Raw genomic sequence first — 25,168 nt, 5'->3', positions numbered from 1 at the left:
ATCACCAGTAAATAAAACGGGACGAGGATGAGATTGGCGCAGAATATTGTACACACTGGGATTAAGGGGAAAATTCTTGCGTATAATTTTTACATATAAATAAATGTGTAATCAGATGTCATATCCAGGCTGCGGCTCAATATTACTGCAAAAAATCACATGACAGGATTCATATATATCTATATACAATAAGGGTCCTTCTATCTACTGGGATTTAGCATTCTTATATAGAGCAGGCTAAATCCAAGTCGGCTAAAGGACCTGGTCCCTCTGCCGACTTGGAAATAGCCGACTCTGTGTGAGAAAGCTAAATCCCAGTGCACAGAAGGACCTGGTCCTTTAGCCGACTGGGATTTAGCTTTCTCACACAGAGCAGGCTATTTCCCAGTCGGCAGAGGGACCAGGTCCTTTAGCCGACTTGGATTTAGCCACAACCCAGGATACAGTGTGGGGTAGGATGCTGGTGGTCAGGGCATGGCGGGGCGCTGCGCTGAGGCAACATTGGCTGCCAGCACTGTGCACCTCCTCCTCCGGGCACAGCACAGGTAAGGAGCCGCAGACCGGGGGGGCACTGGCAGGACAGCTCCCAGCATGCACTGGGGACATGGCAGTGACAGTCTACATAGGGCTATGATGGGGGGGATTTTCAGTCATGGACTCCCGTGGAATAGTGACTGGCAGGGTCTGGTCCATCAGCCACGGCCATATTCTGTGGCTGCGGTAGAGGAGACCTGAGGGCCACGTCCCTGCGCTCACAGCGCCTTGATGGGTAGCCAGCCCGTCACATCATTGTTGAGGCGTAACGTACAACTCGCCAGTTCTGCTCATAAAAAGGGCCATGGCTCCCGGGAGGTAGGAGGCGGTATAAAATGGACTGACTCCTCGAATATCTAATGCAGGACGTGCTGTGTTTTCATAAGAATTTGGAACGTTATGAATGAAATGTCCTAGAAATGTCTGTCCTGTTCCTGATCTAAGGTTCAGGGCTTTTAGCTGAGATGAATCTGTGCTGCACTTTATGCACATGCTCAGTAGTGACCAGTGCTGGGGAGTCGGAGTCAGGGTAATTGAGCAGGTGGAGGTTTGGCTTACCGACTCCACAGCCCTGGTTCTCGGGGCTACCATTGATGTGGCCACTGGACCGGGTCCTCCCAATTGATTGGCACCAGTATTCCCTGCCGTAATAGTCTGGGGTAGCCCATTACTTGGCCTCCAAGAAGATCTCTATCGCACATGTGTGATTTTCTGATCTGTGACTGTTAGGCCTCACTCAGACTCCTGTTTTCCCATCAGTATTCTATTTACATGTTTCAGACAACATGTGTCCATTATAATCTAGAGGTCTGTTCACGTTTCCATGTTTTTTTGTGTGTTTTCCAAAACATAACTGAGAGTTGTCTGGTTTACATCATGCGTCAAAATGACCCCTACGGGTCCATAAAGATGGTGGACAGCACACGGATTGTATGAGTGTATAATCCATCATTAGCACTGCAGGTTATGGGAGAAGCTTTGCAATGTATTTATTTTTTTCATACAAAATAGAAATCGCTGATGAAACTCAAAAAAGTGACCAATACTGATGAACAACGGTCCAAGTGTTTTTACTTACTATTAAAAATACAGCGATGTCTGAATGAGGCCTTAGGGTATGTCCACATATCCATGTTCACAAATTTTACGTCTGGGGAGGAAAGGGGGGAACCACAGCAGTATATTACTATAGCAGCGAAATGGATGAGGCGTCAACAAATCTCATCCACAGACCACAGTTATTTTCTTCTGAGAAATTGATTTGTGGTGCAGGGTTTATAAAATCTGCATTATGTCAGTTCTGATGGGAAATTGTTGCATATTTTCCCCAAATATTTTCAGTTCAAACATGGCCATAACATTTGTTATTTGAACAATGATCTAAGTAAAGGAACTGAAGGTAAATTAATCAAATGTAAAGACGATGCGAAGGTAGGATGGATAGCTAACACTAGAGAAGACTAGGATCTAGATAAGCTTGAACAATGGGCAGCAACTAATAGAATGGTATTTGTCAGGGAGAAATGCAAGATTCTACATCTGGGCTAGAAAAACAAAAATTAAATCTAAACAATAGGAGGAATAGAACTAAGCAACAGCACGTGTGAAAAAGACTTGTGCTGTGATGCAGCAGCAAAAAAGGCAAACACAGTTCTAGGATGTATTACAATAGGGATGCCCAACTATAGGCCTTTAGAACCACCAACAGTGCATGTTTTCAGGATTTCCTTAGCATTGCACAAACAAAGTGCAAATTATCACCTGTGCAACACTTAAGGAAATCCTGAAAACATACACTGTTGGTGGTCCTTGAGGACTGGCGTTGTGCATCCTTGTATTAAGATAAGCCTACAGTATAGATCACATGATGTAATTATCCCTCTCTACTCCTCCTTGTTCAGGCCATATCTGGAATACTGTATCCCTTTCTGGGCACCACATTTTAAAAAAGACATTAAAAAACTGGAGCAAGTTCAGAGAAGAGCGACCAGAATGGTGAGCAGACGGCAGAGTACAGGTGCTTCTCACAAAATTTGAATATCATCAAAAACTTAATTTATTTCTGTTCTTCAATACAAAAAGTGAAACTCATATATTATATAGAGTCATTACAAACTGATCTATTTCAAGTGTTTATTTCTGTTAATGTTGATGATTATGGCTGACAGCCAATGAAAATCCAAAAATCATTATCTCAGTAAATAAGAAAAACTAACAAAAAACATCTGCAAAGGCTTCCTAACCATTAAAAAAGGTTCCTTAGTCTGTTTCAGTAGTCTCCACAATCATGGGGAAGGCTGCTGACTTGACAGGTGTCCAGAAGGCAGTCACTGACACACTCCACAAGGAGGGTAAGCCACAAAAGGTCATTGCTAAAGAAGCTGGTTGTTCACACAGTGCTGTATCCAAGCATATTAATGGAAAGTTGAGTGGAAGGAAAAAGTGTGGTAGAAAAAGGTGCGCAAGCAACCGGGATAACCGCAGCCTTGAAAGGATTATTAAAAAAAGGCCATTCAAAAATTTGTTTTTCAGTTGAGTTTCACAAAGTGTGGACTGCTGCTAGTCATTGCTTAAAGAGCCACCACACACAGATGTATCCATGACATGGGCTACAAGTGTCGCATTCCTTGTGTCAAGCCACTCATGACCAATAGACAACGCCAGAAGTGTCTTACCTGGGCTAATGAGAAAAAGAAGTGGACTGTTACTCAGTGGTCCGTGGTGGGTTTTTTTGCATTTCATTTGGAAATCAAGGTCCCAGAGTCTGGAGGAAGAGTGGAGAGGCCACAATCCAAGCTGCTGGAGGTCTAGTGTGAAGTTTCCACAATCAGTGATGGTTTGGGGAGTCATGTTATCTGCTGGTGTAGGTCCACTGTGTTTTCTCAAGACCAAAGTCAGCGCAGCCGTCTACCAGGAAATTTTAGCGCACTTCATGCTTCCGTCTGCCGACAAGCTTTTAGGAGATAGAAATTTCATTCTCCAGCAGGACTTGGCACCTGTCCACACTGCCAAAAGTACCAATACCTGGTTTAAATACGACTGTATCACTGTGCTTGATTGGCCAGCAAACTCGCCTGACCTTTACCCCATAGAGAATCTATGGTGTATTGTCAAGAGGAAGATGAGACACCAGACCCAACAATGCAGATGAGCTGAAGGCTGCAATCAAAACAACCTGGGCTTCCATAACACCTCAGCAGTGTCATAGGCTGATTGCCTCCATGCCACACGCCACATTGATACAGTAATTGATGCAAAAGGAGCCCCGACCAAGTATTGAGGGCATTTACTGAACGTACATTTCAGTAGGCCAACATTTCGGCTTTAAAAATCATTTTCCAAGCTAGTGTTATAAAGTATTGTAATTTACTGAGATAATGACTTTTGGGTTTTCATTGGCTGTAATCCGTAATCATCAAAATTAACAGAAATAAACACTTGAAATAGATCACTGTGTAATGACTCTATGTAATATATGAGTTTCACTTTTTGTATTGAAGAACTGAGATAAATTAACTTTCTCCTACGCCTCATTGGGGGACACAGACCGTGGGTGTTATGCTGCTTGCCACTAGGAGGACACTAAGTGATACAAAGAAAGTTAGCTCCTCCCCTGCAGTATACACCCTCCTGCTGGCCCTCAGCTAACCAGTTCTTGCTTAGTGTCTGTAGGAGGCACTTGGGTCTGTTTTCAGACCCCAACTTTCTTATTTTAATTTTTATTTTTCTGTAAATTTTTATTTTTTATTCAACGGAGTGAAGGGGGCGACGGATCCTTTTTTATGGGACCCGCTCTCCCCCGAACCAGCAACAGGCGAGCACGGCGAGTATACCTCCCCGTCCCTCTCCTGCGACGCGGGAGCACGCCAAATTTTACTCGGGCAACGGGTTTCCATCTTTGGTCCCGATTTCCCTTCCCCCTGCAAGACGGCGAGCACATAGAGCCTGCTCTAATGTTCCTCTCCGGTGGCCCGACATACAAGGCCCACATCACATGGCGTTGCATACTTGCGGCAGAGCCCAAAGGGATTGCAGAAGAGGATGAGGATGGAGCGCGCAGGGACAGGGGGACCTGCATTACCGGACTGTGAGTACATCAGGAGTTCCCCTCCTGCGCTCCGGATCGCTTTGCGGCCGCGCCACCTCACAGCTTCGGCCGATGTGTAGTCCGCACCTCCAGAAGCGCACTGTGTCGCCTCAAGGCGGCTTAGGCTAGTTTCACACTAGCGTCGGGCTCGGCCCGTCGCCGTGCGTCGGGCCGAGGTCCCCGACGCTAGCGTTGTCCCCGCCGCACAACGGGGGCAGCGGGTGCATATTTCCCACGCATCCGCTGCCCCATTGTGAGGTGCGGGGAAGTGCGGGGAGGTGGGGGCGGAGTTCCGACTGCGCATGCGCGGTCGGAAAAAGCGGACCGTCGGGAGCAAAAAACGTTACATGTAACGTTTTTTTCTCCCGACGGTCCGCTACCATACGCCCAAGCGTCGCAAAACGGTTTCACCGTTTGGAAATGCGTCGCAAATGCGTCGCTAATGTAAGTCTATGGCGAAAAAACGTATCCAGCAAAAACTTTTGCTGGATGCGGCGTTTCGCAAAAACGACGCATTTGCGACGTATTGCAGTTAACGCTAGTGTGAAAGTAGCCTTAGCCTTTTTTCCTGGCGCTTAGCGCCTGACGCGGAAGCGCTCAATTTTCTCGAGCAACGGGTGACCACCCCTAACTCTTACGCTGACGCCGGCTGCAGAAATTTACGCCCCGGCTGGGGCCTATTCATGGAAGTCTCGAGGCTCCGCCCACGTCGTGCCTGTAGCTCCGCCCCCTAAATTGGCGCTTCTCGCTCGCTGCGAGATTTTACCTAAACCCGCATGACCAGTATTCCCGGTCTTAAAGTCACACGACCAGCATTCTCTGGTCTTAAAGGCACGTGACCAGTATTCCCTGGTCTTAAAGGCACGTGACCAGTATTCCCTGGTCTTAAAGGCACGTGACCAGTATTCCCTGGTCTTAAGGACATGTGACCAGTATTCCCTGGTCTTAAAGGCACGTGACCAGTATTCCCTGGTCTTAAAGGCGCGTGACCAGTATTCCCTGGTCTTAAGGGCGCGTGACCAGAATTCCCGGGTCTTAAAGGCACACGTCCAGTTTTCCCTGGTCTTAATGGCGCACGACCAGTATTCCCTGGTCTTAATGGCGCACGACCAGTATTCCCTGGTCTTAAAGGCACACGACCAGCATTCTCTGGTCTTAAAGCCACACGACCAGTAATCCCTGGTCTTAAAGGCACACGACCAGTATTCCCTGGTCTTAAAGGCACTCGACCAGTATTCCCTGGTCTTAAAGGCACACGACCAGTATTCCCTGGTCTTAAAGGCACACGACCAGTTTTCCCTGGTCTTAACGGCACACGACCAGTATTCCCTGGTCTTGAGGGCACCATGACCAATCCGAAACTGGTCATAAATGAGGAGCCCTCTGCCGCCGATCCCAGTTTATCCCAGTGTAACTAGTTCCCTCAGCCTAAACTCCCTCGTAGAGCTTTTGCCATCCAGTCCGGATATGCGATTCACTGGACAGAAGCCTCTACGCGGGACGCTATGCCTGGTCTGATTTTTAAGGGCGACAGGCACTTTAAAGGGCGCCGGTCTCCCCACACCATCAACAGACGGGCACTCGAAGGTCCAGGCCTAACGCCAGGCAGCCTGTCCTGTCCACCCGGAGACCTGCACTCTGTGGATGTACAGAGGCATCCTTTTTTTTTTCGGGTGTCTGAGCACCCCCCTCTGCATCACCACTATTTAACAGAAGATGCAAGTAGGTGAATTTCCCTCTCCACTTCCTTGTTAAGAGGATGGTGGATCGAGGCTCCTAATTTTTAACTCTGCAATGACCTGCTGGAAGCAGCGGCGCATTCTGCCACTCGGCAGATTAACCGGGTACAATCTCCTGTGGTTTACCTACCAGTATCCCTGCCCGATATGTCCTCAATTAAAAATGCCACGATCTGTCAAATAGCACATCTGGTTTGTTCCGTTTGGCAGCTACGGGTCCAGCCCTTTAACCTCCCTATCCGCCGCATGGATGCTAGAGCAACGGTCTCCTGCTTGAAGCCCTTAACTACTTTGATTCACACCAGTATCCCTTTCCTGAAGACAGTTCAGCTGGTCAATCATATTTTTGAGCGGGGGACTAACGAACAATCGTACGTTTCCGCAGCCCCGACCAACAGTGAAAGGGTTGTCCAGGACAGTCTAGATCTAAGGGATCTTGGTTACTAAAAGGTGGAACGATAAGTAGGACCGATTCCGGACCTCAAACTTCTAACAATCTTTTCACAAGGTTCTTCTTCTTCCTCGAATGGAGTCTCATCCGCTCAGCCATTACTTCAACAAAAAAGGTGCAGTTTCGGGCATCCATCGACATTCGGGATGCCTAACCTCTTCAAAAATTCCTTTGCTTTTCCATTCGTGAACAGCATTTAAGTCACGACCTTGTTCTTCGGCCTTGCTACCGCATCCAGGGTGTTCGCAAGGGTCATGGTGACTGTCATCTTGCACCTAGAGGCGTGGTCGTCCTATCCTGTTTGACCGACTGTTTACCCACCCTTGCAGGACTACGCTAAGTCGTCTATATCACTTGCGATACCCTCTCACCTGGGCTGGTGGCTAGACTTAGACAACTCCTCATTTCCAGCCCAGCAGATATCCTTTTTGAGGATGATCCAGTATTCTTCCAGAAGGGTGGTAAATCTCCCTCCAGACAAGGTCATGTTTTTTTCAACAGGGAGCTCGCGCTCTTGCTCACTCATCCCCTCATTTCATTCGATTTGCTGGGAAGGTTCCAAAAAAAAAAAACGGAGACGACAATGGAAACAGTTTCCTTTGCTCCGTTAGTTTTCAGCAAGTCAAGCAGCCTTTCAGACGATAGTCTCTGAGCTCCTTCTTCATCCGGAGTTTTTTCTCCCGGTTCCATGGTTACTAGTAACTTCCAATGCCAGTCCTCTTCTCCCGATCATTGCTCTGGAGATCTCAAGGGTAGTCCTATAGTAGGTCCACTCCTTATGGCGGGTCAACCCATCCGAATTCAATTGGACAACGCCACGGCTGTGTCATACGTCAATCATCTAGCGAGTACCCACGTTCAAGCACCATGGCCAAAGTACCTCACATGGGCCGAGATCTATCACTCGGTGATCTTGGCAGTTCATATCCCAGAAGTAGAACTCTGGGCTGCGAACATATTTAGCCGTCAGGGTTTCACCTCAAGTGAGTGGGAACTTCACCGGAAGTATTCCATCAGACCCGCCTTCACTGGAGCTCTACAGTTGTAGCTCGGATGGCGTCCTGACTGATCGCCGGGGTACTGGAGTTGGTTGTTCGGCCTCGAGATCCAGGAGCCTTCGCACTGCATGCTCCGGTTATTCCGTGGTACCAGTTTCCACTTCCGAAAGCTTTTCAGAAGCAGAAAGGGCCCCAGTGATCCTCGGAAATCCGTACTGACCACGTCAGTTCGCTTGCGGAGCTGGTAGCTTTCTGTATTTCTGCAACAAAACTGCAAGTAGGGACCACCTCGCAGGATGTTTTTCACATGTAATTCTTCCCTATTGCATACCGTTAGATCATTGGGATCTATTCTATTAGGGAAGGTTGCCCCCTTTCCTCTCGGCTATATCCTCATCCTGACGAGTCTTCGGTGCTAACGGGTCTTTTCAGACTTTTTTCTCTTATTTCCTTCAAGGCAAGGTTGTCCCCAAGCCTTCCCTGTCCCTAGTTACCAAGGTGGTATTGTATTACTACTGTCATGAGGGCATAGTTCCTCCCTCATCTCTTTTGGCACCACTCCACAAAATGGAATGAGGTCCCCTTATTCCAGACAGAGCAAGTGCTCTGAGTAGGTATGTCTTGAGGACGGCGTCCTTCCGAAGGTTGGACACTGTATCTTGGGTTTCCTACCGGTAAGAGGAAGGCTTCCTGACTTTTACAGGAAGGGTTTGGCCGTCTCCATCGGCCATTTAGCCTGGTGTATTCTTTCACCATCCAGTAGTCCTTCCGTGTTAGATGACAGCCTATCTCCCCATCTATCGTGGGTTCCAGGCACCAGGCGTCAACAAGACACGCCTGCACGTTTGCGGATTCGTCCAGTCCGCATGCATTCTTGAAGCATTATAATTCCCAGACTTCCACAGATGTGACTCTGGGCAGGCGGACTCTGCAGGCCACGGTGGCGCACTTGTAAGTAGCAGTTACACAGAGCCTGATCTGATGTTGTCCCCACCCAGGGACTGCTTTGGTACGTCCCACGGTCTGTGTCCCCCAATGAGGCGTAGGAGAAAAGGAGATTTTTGTTTACTTACCGTAAAATCTTTTTCTCCGAGCCAATCATTGGGGGACACAGCTCCCACCCTAGTATTGGCTTATGCTTATTTTTACAATCCGATATGCTATACTCTCATATATAATATGACATGCTGTAAGCTAATATGTTGTTACTGATCTCCTACTGCTTTTTGCACCGAACTGGTTAGCTGAGGGCCAGCAGGAGGGTGTATACTGCAGGGGAGGAGCTAACTTTCTTTGTATCACTTAGTGTCCTCCTAGTGGCAAGCAGCATAACACCCACGGTCTGTGTCCCCCAATGATTGGCTCGGAGAAAAAGATTTTACGGTAAGTAAACAAAAATCTCCTTTTTTGATGATATTCTAATTTTGTGAGAAGCACTTGTATATCCAACGAGGAACGGTTAAAGGATCTGTGAATGTTTAGCTTGCAAAAAAAGAAAGCTAAGAGGAGACGAATTAGCCGCCTACAAATATTATCTGAAGGGCTGTCACAGTGTAGAGGGATCATCCTTATTCTCATTTGCACATGGAAACACGAGAAGCAATGGAATAAACTGAAAGGGAGAAGATACAAATTGGATATTAGCAAAAGCTTTTTGTCAGTGAGGGTGATCAATGAGTGGAACAGGCTGCCGCCAGAGGTGATGAGTTCTCCTTCAATGGAGGTCTTCACACAAAGACTGGACAGACATTTGTCTGAGATGGCTTAGTGAATCCTGCATCCAACTCTAACATTCTATGATTATTTGATCTATTCGCCTCCTCAAGTGGCGGCCACGATTAACCATAATTTTATCATTTAACTTTTAATGGCTATTTGAAGGGAAGGAGAGGTTTTGGAACTGTGTATCAAAGACAGGAACGCCAATCTATGAAAAGATATGATGGACCATGAAATTAATGAATGCAAAAAACAAAAAACTATCCTGATATAGATGCAGTCGGTCAGTTGGACTTAAGAACATTGCTAATACCAGACATTTATTGATTGATGTATTTCTTTTCCTAGTAACCCCAGACAGTAACCGAGCAGCACTTGAAGATATGGTAAAGATAAAACTTTTGTACTGTGGAATTGTAGTTTAATTAATGTGTTTTTTGTTTTTTTTCTAATGGCGGAGCCTAAGACCGAATTGTTGCTGTCATCCCCCGTCTGCATGATTGTTGGTTACTTTCTTAGCCCTGTGAGACAGAAATGATGTGCTCATCAGGCAGGAAATTCACATATTTTGTAGCAATTTTTACAACCCCGTGGCATTTTGCTTGTAGTACTTATGATGCTGTTATTTCAGGCGACTGTGTACTGAGCCTACAGTATACATCAGGGCCGTTCCCATGGCTCGCCATTCGCTAGATCGAGACCAAAAGTGTGTTCTTTAGACCTCCCATCTGGCAGGCTTGTGTCCGTGTACCATTTGTTTTATTGTATAGGAAATTGCACAAGACTGGTTCCTGTAAAGAGAGCTGCCACAAAAAGAAAACAAAGATGACTTTGCAGTGTTTTCTTCCCTTACTCTCTATGGGGACACCATCCAGACAGTGGTGAGAGGCTCAAGCCTGGACTTGTGGCTGACACAGACAATATGGCAACACACACACCGCCTAGTGGCATTATATTTTTTTTAGTTCTTTTCTAATCCCAAAGACAACTCTAGTATAAAGGAATCCTACCTATTTCTGTATCCCTATCCCTCTGTATTGGTAGTAATGTGGCTAGTTTGTGGCAAAGATGGCCTCCTATGACAATGCCACACTTGCTGTATTACTACTAGTAGTAGGATTTGTGCTCTCTATTTTGATTTTTCTTTTTTACTTATCTCACATCTATTGAAAATCAGCAAGAACACTGGGCAGGGTTTTTTTGGTGGAGGGGCAAAGCCAAACAGTCTGACAGGTATCCTATCATTTATGCCAGAAATTTGTCAAAAAGGGAAAAGTGGGGCAAATTTATTAAGGCGTACTCCAATGGACATCTGCATGAGGTCTTTGCCATAGGTGTGACTGAAATATCTGCTGGATGATGGAGGCACCTAGCTGCTGTATGGGGGCAGTGCAAGGGGGAAACTTGGGGAGAACTTTAACTTACGGTAGTTTGATCGATTCCTGCGTGACTTCATGTTTTTGCTTGTATAGAGGAATCTGAATGCAATATTTGGCTTTAATTTACTACACAATTTTCAGTAGTTATTTCTTGCATATTGGATTTAAAAAATAACTGGTGTTTGTCACTTTTTATTCATTACAGCCACAGAAAATGGAAAATCCTTTTAAAGAGCCTCCAAAGAGGTGTATCTTGTGTGGCATCTCAGTAGATTACAAGAATACCCAGGTATGTGTCTACAAGCTTAAAGGTTGGCCTCTACTTTACTTGTTCCTTTCATGTGAACTAACTGCCATAGATAAGTAAGCATTTCAATAAATATCTTGCTTTGTTAAATAAGTCTGTGACCTGAGCTGCTCTTCTGGTGCCTGATCTCTGGCTGACTTCCTGTAATGTCATCTCAAAATCTTTCTGAGTTCCTGGCTCTGGAATCTGATGGGTGGGTGGAGCTTATTATGCTCGTGGGTGGGGCCTCATTCCGCAGAGCTCACGCCGCTCTTATGCATGTAGCTGCAGACCAGGATCTTTCTTATATATGTATGTATTCAACAAGGGGTGTATGTGTGCGTGTGTACACACACTGCATACACATTGTGTAATGTGTATATATAACCCCGCTGTATTCCCCTTATACTAGGAATCTATTCATATTTTTCTCCTCATCCATCTATAAGTCAATGAGAGGGAGTAAGGGAATAATCTTTAGTACCAGGGCTGCGGATCTGGTGCTTAGCACATGATTTCTATTTCAGTGTTCATTACAGGAGCTCGTGCTGAGGCTGTGTGTGGCGCTGGGGGATGAGCTTAGGTGGTTTATAGACTGTGTGCTCACTGCTGGCTTGCAGCCCAGTACAAGGGGTATTGGGGAAATGTAGTCAGAAGGGAGCAGAGGATTCTGAAGAGGAAGTGATGGCTGTGACAGCAGAGCTGGAATCTTGTAATAAGTAATGAAGCAGAAAGGCATAATACATGAAAACTGGCAGAAAAGTTATATGGGTATCTTTAGGGGTACTATCCTTAACCCCTTAATGACCAGAGCTTTTTTCGATTTTGCATTTTCATTTTTCGCTCCCCTCCTTCCCAGAGCCATATATTTTTTTATTATTTTTCCGTCAATATGGCCATGTGAGGGCTTATTTTTTGCAGGACAAGTTGTACTTTCGAACAACATCATTCGTTTTACCATGTCGTGTAGTTGAAAACGGGAAAAAATTCCAAGTGCGGTGAAATTGCAAAAAAGTGCAATCCCACACTTGTTTGTTTTTTTTTTCTTTTTTGCTAGGTTCACTTAATGCTATAACTGACCAGCCATTATGATTCTCTAGGTCATTACGAGTTCATAGACACCAAACATGTCTAGGTTAATTTTTATCTAAGTGGTGATAAAAAATTACAAAGTTTGCTAAAATGGGGCAATTTTCCGATACCCGTAGTGTCACCACTTTTCGTGATCTGGGGTCAGGTGAGGGCTTATTTTTTGCGTGCTGAGCTGACGTTTTTAATTATGTAATTTTGGTGCAGAATACTTTTGATCACCCGTTATTGCATTTTAATGCAATGTCACGGTGACCAAAAAAACATCATTCTGGCGTTTGGAATTTTTTTCTCACTACACTGCGCCCTGCTCACAAGCTTACAATCTATGAGGAAAAGGACAGACACAAAAGGTGGATGGTAACAATTGCTTTCATTGTTCGGACCAGCCAAAGTGTAAGAATCGGGTGTTCATGTAATGCTGCATGAACCGGTTATTAGCCTAAGTATGTAACAGTACAGACACAGAGTGCTATTAAATGCATAAAGCATGTGAGAACATGATGCAAGGAACCTGGTTATGGTAAAAATTTTGAATGGGCAACACCAGTATAATTAGGTTAATGCGTTGAGGTGGTAGGCCAGTCTGAACAAGTGCGTTTTTAGGGCACACTTAAAACTGTGAGGATTGGGATTAATTGTATGCACCTGGGTAGTGCCTTACCAAAAATTGGCGCAGCACGTGAAAAAGTCTTGTAGACGGGAGTGGGAGGTTCTAAATATTGAGGATGCTAACCTCAGGTCATTAGCAGAACAGAGTGCACGGGTAGGGTGAGTAATATGAGATAAGACCAGTGCATTTCACTCCTGGTATACAGCATTCTAATATGCTGTGTATAAGTCGCCTATCCAGCCTGTAAGACAAGAAAAAGACCTTTTATAATACTCGCCTACGGTGCGGTCCGGTCAATGGGCGTCACTGTTTTGGTGCGGTCATCCATAGTTTTCCCGTCATCATGCTGAAACACTGGCCTACTTCTCTGCCGTGGTCATGGCAAAGCAAAGTACTGCAGTGCGCATGCCCCGGAAAAGGTCAAAGAGCCCTATAACGTGGGCACTGCTTTACTTTACTCTGCCCTTGCCAGGGCATAGAAGTATACCTGCGTGATACTGGGGTGTGTAGAAGTATATATTTGTGGCATCGCTGGAATCGTACTGACTTGAAGAATTGAGTTGCCTTATCAAGTTTACCACACAGTAAATGGCATAAAAAAATCCTGAATTGCTGGTGTTTGTTGATTGTGCCTCCCCAAAAATCGGATTGGAAAGCGATTAAAAAAATGTATGTGCCTGAAAATAGTACCAATATAAACCTCAACGCATCACGCAAAAGACAAGCCCTCACATGACTCTGTTGGCAGAAATATGGCAATGCAAAAACTAGTTTTTGCCAAAAAAGGGGTCTTTTGGTGTGTGACAGTAGCCAAGCGCAAAAAAAAAAATATATAAATCTGGTATTGCTGTAATCGCACTGACCCAAAAAATAAAGTTGTCTAATAACTTATTTTGCACGATGAACAAGCGTAGAAATATAATTTAAAGCCAATTCTCCACCTGCTGTTGATTCTCTCACTCTGCCTCCCAAAGATCGCAGTAAGGCTCGGCGCACATTTATTCTGCGCTCTACGCTGAGTGCTTACATCGGGGTTTCTGTGTAAATCTCTGAAATACATGACTCAAATGAAGCTCCCGGCGGAAGAGTCCCTATAATAAGGTAGATGGTGGCACTGTGGACGTTGTCTGGCCTATACTCCGGTGGTGTCAGTCTCTTTAGGCGTGCATAAAAGCGCGGTCGACCACAGTTTTGTGCAGTTCTGAAAAGGACACCGTTGAACAGAAGTCAGACAGAGCCCAGAGTAACTCTGCTGCCTTATAGTGAATGGATCCTTTGGGGGTTTCATCTGAATCATGTCCCTTGGAGATTTAGATGTAAACCCCGATACAAGTGCTCAGCGTTTAGCGCAGGATAAATGTGATCCCAAACATTATGTAAAATGTTCCCAATAAAAGCTTCAACTCAGTCCAGAAAAAAGCAAGTCCCCACTCTGGTACATCATCTGTTAATGGAAATATAGGGGCTTCCACATTACTAGTGTCAAGGTGAAAATGTATTTTCTTATATATCTTTGTACTTTTATATAACTTATACTGTGAAACAATAAGTTTTTCCTATCTGCTAGCTAATGCAAATGTAATTGTATCTAAAGATGGCCGTCAGTGTTCATTGTTCATTTCAGTTTAGAATGTGAAGAGTTAAGTTTAATTTCTCTTGAAAAAGATAACTCTGGAATGTGAAGGAAGAAGTAACCATCGAAGATGTCCTGACGAATCAGAGAGAGAGACTGAGCGCTGGATGTATGCTAGCTTGGACCCCACCTAGTGCACGCCTTCCCCTAACACTCAATATAGTATTGTGTATTTTAGAATAAAGCCAGTTGCTGTGACGGGTACACACGTGTGTGGATCCACGAGCATGCACTAAGATTGAACCAGCTACCTGTCTGATTTATTCTTATCCGGTACCAGATGCCCTGCACACATATTAATTTGGAATGACTGGTGAAGGAAGGGTAAATTGTCGTTTTACGACCCCGACAATTTGGCAGCCCAACGGGGGGCGTGGCCAGCGATCCGAGACTCTCTGGACCCATGCCTGGATGTCTGTGGATGATACCTGTAGTGGCTGACCTCGAGGACTGATCACCCTCTTCACACGGTAAGTGGTGATCATATACACTGTATGTGTCACACTTGCTAGTGTCTCAGCCGTTATTGGTTTGTCTGTGGTCTCTTTTTGGGTCTGGGGAGTGACCGATCGAGTGGTGAGATCGAATGCGATCCTGTGCCACGCTCTGAACCAGCAACTGAGAGACGTCACATCCTGTGTGACCTCTGTACACCATGCCTCCTCCACCGGTCATTGTACTCCGTTCAACCACCTTACCCGTGACTATTGTCCAGTAGTGAAGTGGAGTGAAAGATTGAGCTAGTTGTAGGTTGTGGGGCAGCTTAGAGGAAGGGATAGGAGACGCAGCCTCTGTGATATTGTACCAGCTAGGTAATTTAAGACGTCCCGGAGGGGGACCACCTGTATTTCTGTGGAGGGCTCTCACTAGGAGACCGCCTCCCGACGGTTTGGAATATCGTGGCAGGATAGCCTGTTAATCACTGTTGTTCAGGTTAGGGACAGGAAAAATTGAGCGCGAGGCTCTTTTCCTAGTACGTTGAACGCGAAGTTCCGTGGTATAGAACGCAGTGTTGGTATCGCTGCCAGTGGCCTACTGCAGGAGGACATAGTATTCTGTGAGTCATGTTGCGTATCTTAAAGCAGAAGAAGTCCGTGCCCCACAGGTTAGATGAGGATGCCATGGAAGTCAAGACAATGGTCACGGGAGGGCGCGAGGCAGTTAAGAAGCTTATCTGTGAGTTGCGTGAAGCTTAAAGAACAAAGGATGAAAATAGGTTGAGAGGGAGAATCAGACAATATAGAACCCGTATTTGGTTATAAAATGCCTTTGAACTGTGATCTTACAGATTGTAAAATGGCCGCCGTGCCACTGATGATGAAAATGCAGTCTCAGCCAGCGCCCTGTAATGGTGGCGGAAAGAGATCTCCAGAAGCGTAGGTGTGTCCTGTTTGTGTTGTGCAGAATCCAACCTGGGTGGAGACCTGCCTTGTGTGTGCGTACGGACCGTCCTTGGGGCTCCGCCCAGACCACGGAGGATTATAGGAACGTTTTGTAGAAATTAAGTCTGAAAACTGCCGTAATTTGTTACTTTGTAGAGGATACGGAGCTTTGTATCAGTGCTATGTAGTGTAGGGAAGGGGGGGGGCAAATATCTGGGCTCTTGCTCTCCCTTCAGCGCTGAAGAATGCAGTGGAAGTTCTTATCTCTGTGTTACTAGATGGGAGGGGCTGTGTGAGCCCCTGCGCGACTTGTTTGCAATTTTTCCCCTCGGCGCTGCGGGCTAGGGGGGGGGGGGGGGTGCGGGCCATGTATTACATTCCAAAGTTTTCTTTGTCCTTGGTTTAATCAAAAGAATTTAGCCCAGCAGAAAAGATAAGGGTTAAATCACCAGCTGTAGTAGTTCTTGCTCGCTCACTAGCCCCCACCTTTGCAGCTGCGAGATCAGTGTTTCTTATCTCTATGTAACAGACTCCAACTCCAGTTCTCCCACCTTATATGAATTCAGTCCCCTACTCAAATATTTCTTTTAAACCTATGTCTGCAGACTGCCTTGCAGACAGAGCTCATCTATGCAGGATATGTTATAGGTGTGCTGACTCAGCTTCATAGAGACAAACAGAGATCTGTTGCTTATTACAGCGGCCACCTGGATAAAGTGGCGAGAGAAAGCCCCTCCTGTGTTCGAGCTGTGTTGTCTGTCCAGCTGTTGCTACACAAATCTTCAGAGATTGTTTTGGATCACCCACTGATGGTCCACACCCCACCTGGCCAACCCCCTGTGTACCGGCTGGTACAAGATCTACAGGCATTTAATGCAGTTACTGTTCCAGAAACTCCGGTGGTGCCTAAGCCACATACTCTTTTGTCCCAGATATTTTAGGATGCTGCTTGGTTCATGGTTATCGATCTTGCCAATGTCTTCTTCAGCATTCCATTACACCCAGATTGCCAGTTCTGTTTGCATTCATTTATCAGGGATGACAATTGATGTGGACAGTTATGCCAAGGGGGGGCCAGTCATAGCCCAAGAGTGTCAGGCCTGCCTTGCCGTTTATGGCCCCTTGCAACCAGGAGAGGCTATGGCCACCCCACACGATGTATATAGTATCCTTAACCAAGTACAACCTAGCCACATGTCCATGGCTGGACAGCTGCGATTTCAGTGTGCTATTCTCATGCCTACTAATGTGATTTTGAAAAGGTGCACTGTCCTGAACCCCGGTACTTTTCTCCTAGTTCCCCTGGATCCAAAGGGGGGAGGAGTAGGTGACATGAGCAAGGACACTTTTTCTTTCTAGAATGGATCCAGAGGAACAAGATTAGGTTTCCAAACCACATGATTGTCCAGAATTGATGTCTCAGGAAACGGCTGGTCTCTAGTGTGCCTATTCTAATGCTGATTTTGAGCTTTTTGTAGATGGATCCCGTCACCAAGATGACCAAGGACGCTACTGTACCAGATATGCTGTGGTCTCAGAACATGAGATAATCAAGGCAGAGTCAATGCAAGCTCATATGTGTGCACAAGAAGCAGAGCAAACTAGCAGAAGGTAAGACTGTAAATATCTACACTGATTCCAGGTATGCTTTTGGCATTGCACACGGTTATGGGCCTATCTGGAGAGCCAGGGCTTTCCTGACAGCAAATGACCACCCCTTTAAACATGCTGAGGCAGTCCAGCAACTTATGAATGCACTACAGTTTCCCACCCAAGCAGGCATCATAAAGGTAAAGGCACATAGCAAAGGCACTGGTGGACGGACAAAGGGTAACTCACTGGCAGACCAGGCTGCAAAGAAAGCAGCAAGCACTCCTGTGGCCTCTAGAGTACATCACCTAGACACCCCACCATCTCCACTTGTGTTGAAAGACATCTTAGCCCGGTTACAAGAACAGGCAAGTAAGGAGGAGAAAAATAGGTGGCAAAAGATAGGGGCTTGCTCTGATACCGTCACTGGGCTATGGGGGAGGGGTGAAAAGGTCTGCCTACCACAGGTACTGTACCCAATGATGGCACAGGTTTTGCACGGGAATGTGCACCACTCGAAGACGGCCATGTGTGACACCCTACAGAAACAATGGATTGCCCCCGGGTTTTCCACCTGCGCAGAAAGGCAGGTACAGAGCTGCATGATATGTGCCACACATAATCAGAGTAGGACAGTGAAAACCCCATCCAAACACACTCCCCGGCCCCTTTACCCATTCCAGAGACTGCAGATTGATTATATTCAGTTACTCAGGGTAGGGACGTATGAGTATGTGTTGGTCTGCATTGATTTATTTTCAGGTTGGCCAGAAGCCTACCCAGTTGCCAAAGCTACGGCTAAGACAACGGCGAAGAAACTGATGGCTGAGATCATATGCAGGTATGGAGTTCCTGAAGTCATTGAAAGCGATCGGGGTTCCCATTTTACTGGAGAGATCATGTCAGAGGTAATGGCAGCACTGGGGGTAAGTCAAGCATTGCATACTCCATATCATCCGCAGAGTAGTGGAAAAGTGGAGAGACTAAATGGAACTCTTAAGCTTAAAATCCAGAAGGCAATGGCAGAGACTGGTAAACCATGGACAGAATGCTTCCCTCTAGCTTTGTTTTCAGTAAGATATACCCCAAACAGGAAGCCAGGACTGTCACCGTATGAGATTCTGTTTGGCAGGAGCCCCAATCTTGAATGTTTCTTTCCACAACAGTTGCAGCTCAAGTACCAGGACTTGACTAGCTATGTGCAGGCCTTACATGGACACCTTGCCAAAGTGCATTTAACCGTTTTCAGTTCTTTTCCAGACCCAGACAAGGTTCCTGGACACCATCCCTTTGTGCCAGGAGACCTGGTGTATGTGAAAAAGTTTGTGCGCAGAGATTGTCTCCAGACGAGATTTGAAGGACCCCACACGGTGATCCTGGTCACCCCCACTGCAGTAAAACTCGAAGGAAAGAGCACCTGGATCCATGCCTCACACTGTAAAAGAGACTGTTGTTTTTGATCCTGGAACTGAGGGCTATCCTCGCCCCTACCTCTTTGGTCCCTATTGTAAAAATAAGAATTCTGGTCCCACTATTCTCTGGGTAAACCTGACAGCCCCGGTGAATATCTGGCGATTTGATTTCTGTGATGTAGTCAAATGCCCTGAGACTGAACGGGTGGTAGAGGGGATCATCCAGTTTTATATGTGTGTTACCAGAAATGACAACAATAACCGTTATTATTGGTCAGATGCTGCCTGGAATACGGGAGATGATTGGGGATATAAACCTAGTGAAGCCATGTTCCCAAGGATGGGACGGGTAGGAGTTTCCGTGAGAGAATGCATCTAACAGCCCTTCTGCAACCACCTAGAGGCTGTAAATGGGGTAGAAGTTGTCACCCCCTCCTCCTGAATCTTGAAAACCCCCAACCTGCTGATCTGCAGACGTTCGTATTGGGAAGGAATTATAATTATGTATTTAGTGCTGGACCCCATGCGTATTTAGGTCATATACGGCTCCAGGATATTAGTTTCAGACCAACCAAGGCCCCTGTTACCAGTACACCTAAAACAGGCCCAGGTGAGCGTTTGCAAAATGTAGTTAATGAAGTGATACCCATTCCAGGTCTCAGTTGGCAAGAGGTTTTCTCCATAGAAACACAAACAGCCCCAAGGAAAAACCTGTGGTTAGAATGGGTGAGATACAATGTAAGAGTCCAGAATATCTCTGTAGGATGTATTGCTTGTGCTGCTGCGAATATACACCTATACACACATGCACTGCTTTTTCCTGATGATAACACTACTGTCTGTGTCATGAACTTGTTGAAAGGTTTGAAGCCCACTGATTGTCCAGATTATGTCCCACTAATTCATGAGGAATCTAGACTAAAGGTCCCAGGAGAAGTAACCGTATTAGCTGACAATTACACCTGCTATAATTCCCACGACACCACAGGTACACCAGTAGAAATCCCCAAGACAGGTTTCTACAAAGGGAGCAGTTCTCTAGATACTGATTTGCTAATTAAACATACACAATATATGTACACCAAAGACACCTGATGAACCTACCAGAAAAAGGAGAAGTCTTGAACAGCTCCACATGAGTTATGAAGAAGATCCAATAATATATATTGATGCTATTGGGGTGCCAAGGGGGGTGCCCGACCAGTTTAAAGCCCAGAACCAGATTTATGCTGACTTTGCTTCTATAATCCCACAGGTGCAGATTAATAAAAATGTTGAATGGATCAATAATATATATTACAGAGAACAAAGATTTGTCAATTATAGCCGTGATGCCTTTTAGGGTATAGTTGAGGATTTGGGCCCTAACACTTGTATGACCAGTGTTGCAACCCGACCTAAGAGAATTACACTGAATCCTGTCCAGACAAGATCACATGCAGTGATATAAGAAGCTGACACAGGATTGTGGTTGGTGGATAGTGGGGACATTAACTTTTAGGAGTAGGCTGACAGTAATCCTTTTGGGAAGGAGCTGTAGACCAGCATGTCATGTCGCCCCCACCACCAGAGAACCAACCACATCAGGTAGGGTAAGACAGATACAGGAGTATTATCCCTGGAGGCCCTCTGACTAGCTACGCAAAAACATTTGGCTGACCCTGAGAACCAACCTTTCTCATTCTACAGACAAATAATGATTATATGATGGATGTATAAGTGCACCTAGGCAGGCCTAGGTAGTTAGTGAGCACAAAAACAGGTGACGTGCTAGGACGCAAATTAAGATTTTCTACAGATGTGACAAAAGGAAAGTGTAGAGCTATACTTTGGACGGTTACAGCGGAAATGGGAAGACATGGAGTACAGTCCCATAAACCCACTTGATGTTAGAGTATTGGTAAATACATTCATTGACGGTATGACCAAAGACATACGAGACGAATTATAGACAGCCAGACCTGAATGGCGAAATGTAGATCCAAAAGATCTCCTGAAGGTTTCTAAAGAAGTTGAACAAATTAGGACAATAAGACGACGTGTCATGTATGCTGGAGCAGACACATCTTTCTTCTCCAGTTGGTTAGGTGGGATCAAGGGATTCCTTCAATAAGTTTGTTTAGTACTAATTGCCCTCCTTATAATTGGATCGATAAATCCTCTGTTGTGTTATTCCCTTGTACAAAAAGGTTATTGCCAAAGCAACTCCGACTGGCACCTTCCTCAGTCAAGAAGTAGACTCACCAGAGTACAATGGTACTGATCCAGGGGAGATCCCTAAGTACGTCCCCCTCAAGAGAATAGACAACACCCCCCATTCTCAGATGATGCCAAGAGATTTAGTTTAGGGACAGTGGGAGAACTCCATGTGAGGTTAGTGAAGGGTTCAGCTGCCTGGAGGCCTCTCGCTAGGGGAGAGTTTCTGAGGCGTCTGGATGAAGAAATCCACCTCCCCTTTTCCCATCACATGGACAGTCTCGAAGGCTCTTTCTTTAAGGGAAAAACTTAGTGTTTAGGGGGGATTGTCAAGGTGAAAATGTATTTTCTTATATATCTTTGTACTTTTATATAACTTATACTGTGAAACAATAAGTTTTTCCTATCTGCTAGCTAATGCAAATGTAATTGTATCTAAAGATGGCCGCCAGTGTTCATTGTTCATTTCAGTTTAGAATGTGAAGAGTTAAGTTTAATTTCTCTTGAAAAAGATAACTCTGGAATGTGAAGGAAGAAGTAACCATCGAAGATGTCCTGACGAATCAGAGAGAGAGACTGAGCGCTGGATGTATGCTAGCTTGGACCCCGCCTAGTGCACGCCTTCCCCTAACACTCAATATAGTATTGTGTATTTTAGAATAAAGCCAGTTGCTGTGACGGGTACACACGTGTGTGGATCCACGAGCATGCACTAAGATTGAACCAGCTACCTGTCTGATTTATTCTTATCCGGTACCAGATGCCCTGCACACATATTAATTTGGAATGACTGGTGAAGGAAGGGTAAATTGTCGTTTTACGACCCCGACACTAGTAGCACAAAGGCTCTGGAAAAGCGAAAAAGCCCTCGATCCCCAAAACAAATTCGCAGCAGATACTGTGCTCCCAAATACAAATGCCCCCTTTAAAAGACCCAGTGTGGCTATAACATATTTTGCGTCCACGTGTTTGGCAGGGGTATAATTTCCAAAATGGGGTCACGTGAGAGGGGATTCTGCTCTTCTAGCACTTAGGGGCTCTGTATATGGAGTCCGCAAACTATTCTAGGAAAATCTGCGCCTCAGGAGGCAAATAGCGTTCTTTCCGTTAAGGGCTGTGGAGTCTCAGTTTTTATAATAGAGTATAAAATGGTCGGACTCCTAAAATATATAACACATTGGGTACAGTAGTGCAATGCAAGATGTGCTGTAAATGTTTCCATAATAATTTGGAAAGTTATGAAATGTCCTATAAATGTCTGTTCTGTTCCTGATCTAAGGATCTCGGCTTCTAGTTGAGATTAATCTGTGCTGCACTTTATGTGCATGCTCAGTAGTGAGGCAGGGCTGTGGAGTCGGAGGTTTGGCTTACCGACTCCACAGCCCTCCTTCCGTTCCGAGTCTCACCATGTGGCTAACTGGTACTATACAGCCACACCTGGGTGTTGCCATTTTTCCAGTTTGAAAATGTAAAATCTGGCCAATGGTCCAGACTGCAGAGTTCCCTGAAACAGCACCACAGGGAACTCGGCAGTCTGGACCTGCAGTCTCTATAGGGACCGTAATCCCTTCCCGTGCCTTTCCCGATTCTTGTCTTCAAAACCAATTGCTCTCTCCAGTAGCCCACATCTGAGTATTCCGCACTGCGTTTTTTTCTCTTTCTCAAACTATTTTCCTTTAAGTGTGGTTTGAAAAAGACCCGCTATTGGGTCGAAGACGTTATCTCAACACCCTTATGTTTTACTGTGGTGACTTCAATAAACGCTTGCTTTTGATACACATTTGAAAATTCAAATTTAGAGTACGGCTGTTTTCTTCTAATATATGACTCCTTTAGGATTAGGCATGATAGGAAGCAAACCCACTAATGCCAGAAGGTTAGGGGACAGAAATATATGAGCTGAGGAGAGTGTCAGTTTGCAGAGCAGAGATACTCACAGTAAGATGCAGGTCCTGAAAAACTACCACCAGGCTGTAGTCCAGGAGACAAGCAGGGCTGCAGTACGATTGCAGGAGGAAAAGATGCAGGTCATGCAAAGATGAGCCACCTTACGGGTCCAGATGTCAGAAAATTGTGACGCAGAGAGGAAGAGTAGGGCCGGCAGTGTCAAAAAACTGTGTGCAGATGCCGCACTGCAGAGAGAGAGGAGGGGGCGTAGACTGAAAATCCCGCTTACTGAGGCCGGAAAGAGGGGCAGAGCTAACCGCCGGAACAAAGAGGCATCAGAAAACCCTTTCAATGGAGTTGGGAGGAGGGGGTGGAGCTAACTGCTAAAGCCAGGAAGAAGCGGTGCCCAAAGATACTGTGAAGGGGCGGAGCCAAACGCTAGGAGAAGTTGGGGCCTAGATTAAGAACAGTGGCCAAGGCACGGGAGGCAGCGCGGAGGACCAAAAATATACTGGTAAGGTAGCCTGCACCATCAATTCAGTGGGGAATTAAGTGACCAGCTATGGACCTGTAGCCCTACAAAGTGAAATAGGGTGCTCCACTGTTGGGGGAATCAGGGGACACTTGATGTGCTGCGCCAACTGAGCCTATCCATTCAAATCTTCATCTTTGCCTTCATTCATTATCCTCTTCTTTACCTGAGTTTTCTCCTCGTCGCCTCTGGACAGACCTGATGGAGAGAAGAAAAATATGTACCTCTCCATCCATGAGACCTTTCATAGATGTCCGAGCATCTTGGGATGTGAAACCGACATGCTCTGGTGGGCGAGTGGGCACGAGACGGGGCCATGACCGATGTTCGGATCACCTAAACACTCTTAATGTGTTTGGTGTTGGGGTCCTGAGGGATAGACGTCTGAGGATACGAGGTGGCAGTTCATGCTGTACTCATAATCTCTACGTGGGAGTACCTCACTGTCTCTACTTGGGAGTACAGTGTGACTGTTCATACTGTATCCCTCCAGAAGTAAGAAGATTCATCTGAAAAAGAGACGTTACTGGAAAATGACAAAAACTGAGGTAGATATGGTTCTAGTAAAAGACCCATGTCCACCCCCTACTGTCACTAAGCTAAAACTGATTAACCTAGTGCCAGTCGGTGGGGTGTACACTGCGGAGGAGGTAACTTTTTTTGTACATCGTGTCAGCCTCCTAGTGGAAGCAGCATACACCCCATGGTTTCCTGTGTCCCCCAATGAAGCGATGGAGAAATGTAATTTATGCCTATATTTTTCTCACTTTGCCAACTTAGGTTACTTTCACACTAGCGTCGCTTGCCGTCCGTTGCAATGCGTCGTTTTGGAGAAAAAACGCATCCTGCAAAGTTGCCTGCAGGATGCGTTTTTTCTCCATAGGCTTGCATTAGCGACACATTGCAACGTCAGACTAGCAACCGTCATTACTAACAGAGTACGGAGAGGACACTGGGAGGACTGGACGAGGAGACAAGGAAGCCTGGGAGAGACAGAGAAGCTGAACTGGCTGGACAGAGTGGAGACTCAAAACAGGCAGTACAAAGACAAAGGTGGACCTGAGTCACAGAAGCACAAATGACAGACAGGCAAGGAGCAGAGGAAGGAAACGCCTTATATACATGGAGTGCTGGAGGACTTCCGGTTGACAGTCCTCCAGGATCACAGAGAGGAGATACAGAGCGCCTGCAAATCAGAAAGAGGAAGTGCTGGAGTGGGCGGTGCGCACGCGCACCCGACGAGAGCCAGGGAGCGGAGAAGAATGAAGGAGAGGACGTGCGCCTGCAGGAGGAGCGCGCCGCAGCGGATAATAATGAGCGGAAGGAGTGGCCGTGACAGAAAGTAGCCTTAGACTATTTAATGCTGATGAATCACACACAAATAAGATTACAATAATATTTAAACACAGGTTGTAATGTAACAAATTAGGTAAAAAAAACAAAAACAAACTAGGTGAATACTTTTGCAAGCCATTGTGTTTTGTCAGTTACAAGGGGCATGTCTTTTTTTTTTTCTATTCAAGTAGGTCTTTAATAGATTAGGAATCATTATTTTAACTACTTATCTAGAATGTTAACCCTAGAACGCATACCCATAGAAATCTACACATTCACGCACCTGGGGCCTTTTAGGCCTGTTTA

General features: G+C 45.8%; 1 protein-coding gene across 1 annotated transcript in view; it reads left to right on the top strand.

The window, feature by feature from the left end:
- The first annotated feature begins 442 nt into the window (after nt 1-442).
- LOC143786762 (small ribosomal subunit protein bS18m-like) overlaps nt 443-25,168 on the top strand; it is a 32,610-nt gene continuing 7,884 nt past the window's right edge. Inside the window, exons 1-3 of the mRNA XM_077275794.1 lie at nt 443-545; nt 9,877-9,914; nt 11,113-11,196. Of these exons, the coding sequence (XP_077131909.1) occupies nt 458-545; nt 9,877-9,914; nt 11,113-11,196 (210 nt within the window). The 5' untranslated portion in view covers nt 443-457. The remainder of the gene's footprint in view (nt 546-9,876; nt 9,915-11,112; nt 11,197-25,168) is intronic.

The sequence above is a fragment of the Ranitomeya variabilis genome, chromosome 1 (assembly GCF_051348905.1).
Source record: "Ranitomeya variabilis isolate aRanVar5 chromosome 1, aRanVar5.hap1, whole genome shotgun sequence".
In the NCBI taxonomy this organism is placed as follows: Eukaryota; Metazoa; Chordata; class Amphibia; order Anura; family Dendrobatidae; genus Ranitomeya; species Ranitomeya variabilis.
The sequence above is the reverse complement of the archived record's forward strand: the minus strand, read 5'-3'. Positions and strand labels throughout refer to the sequence as shown.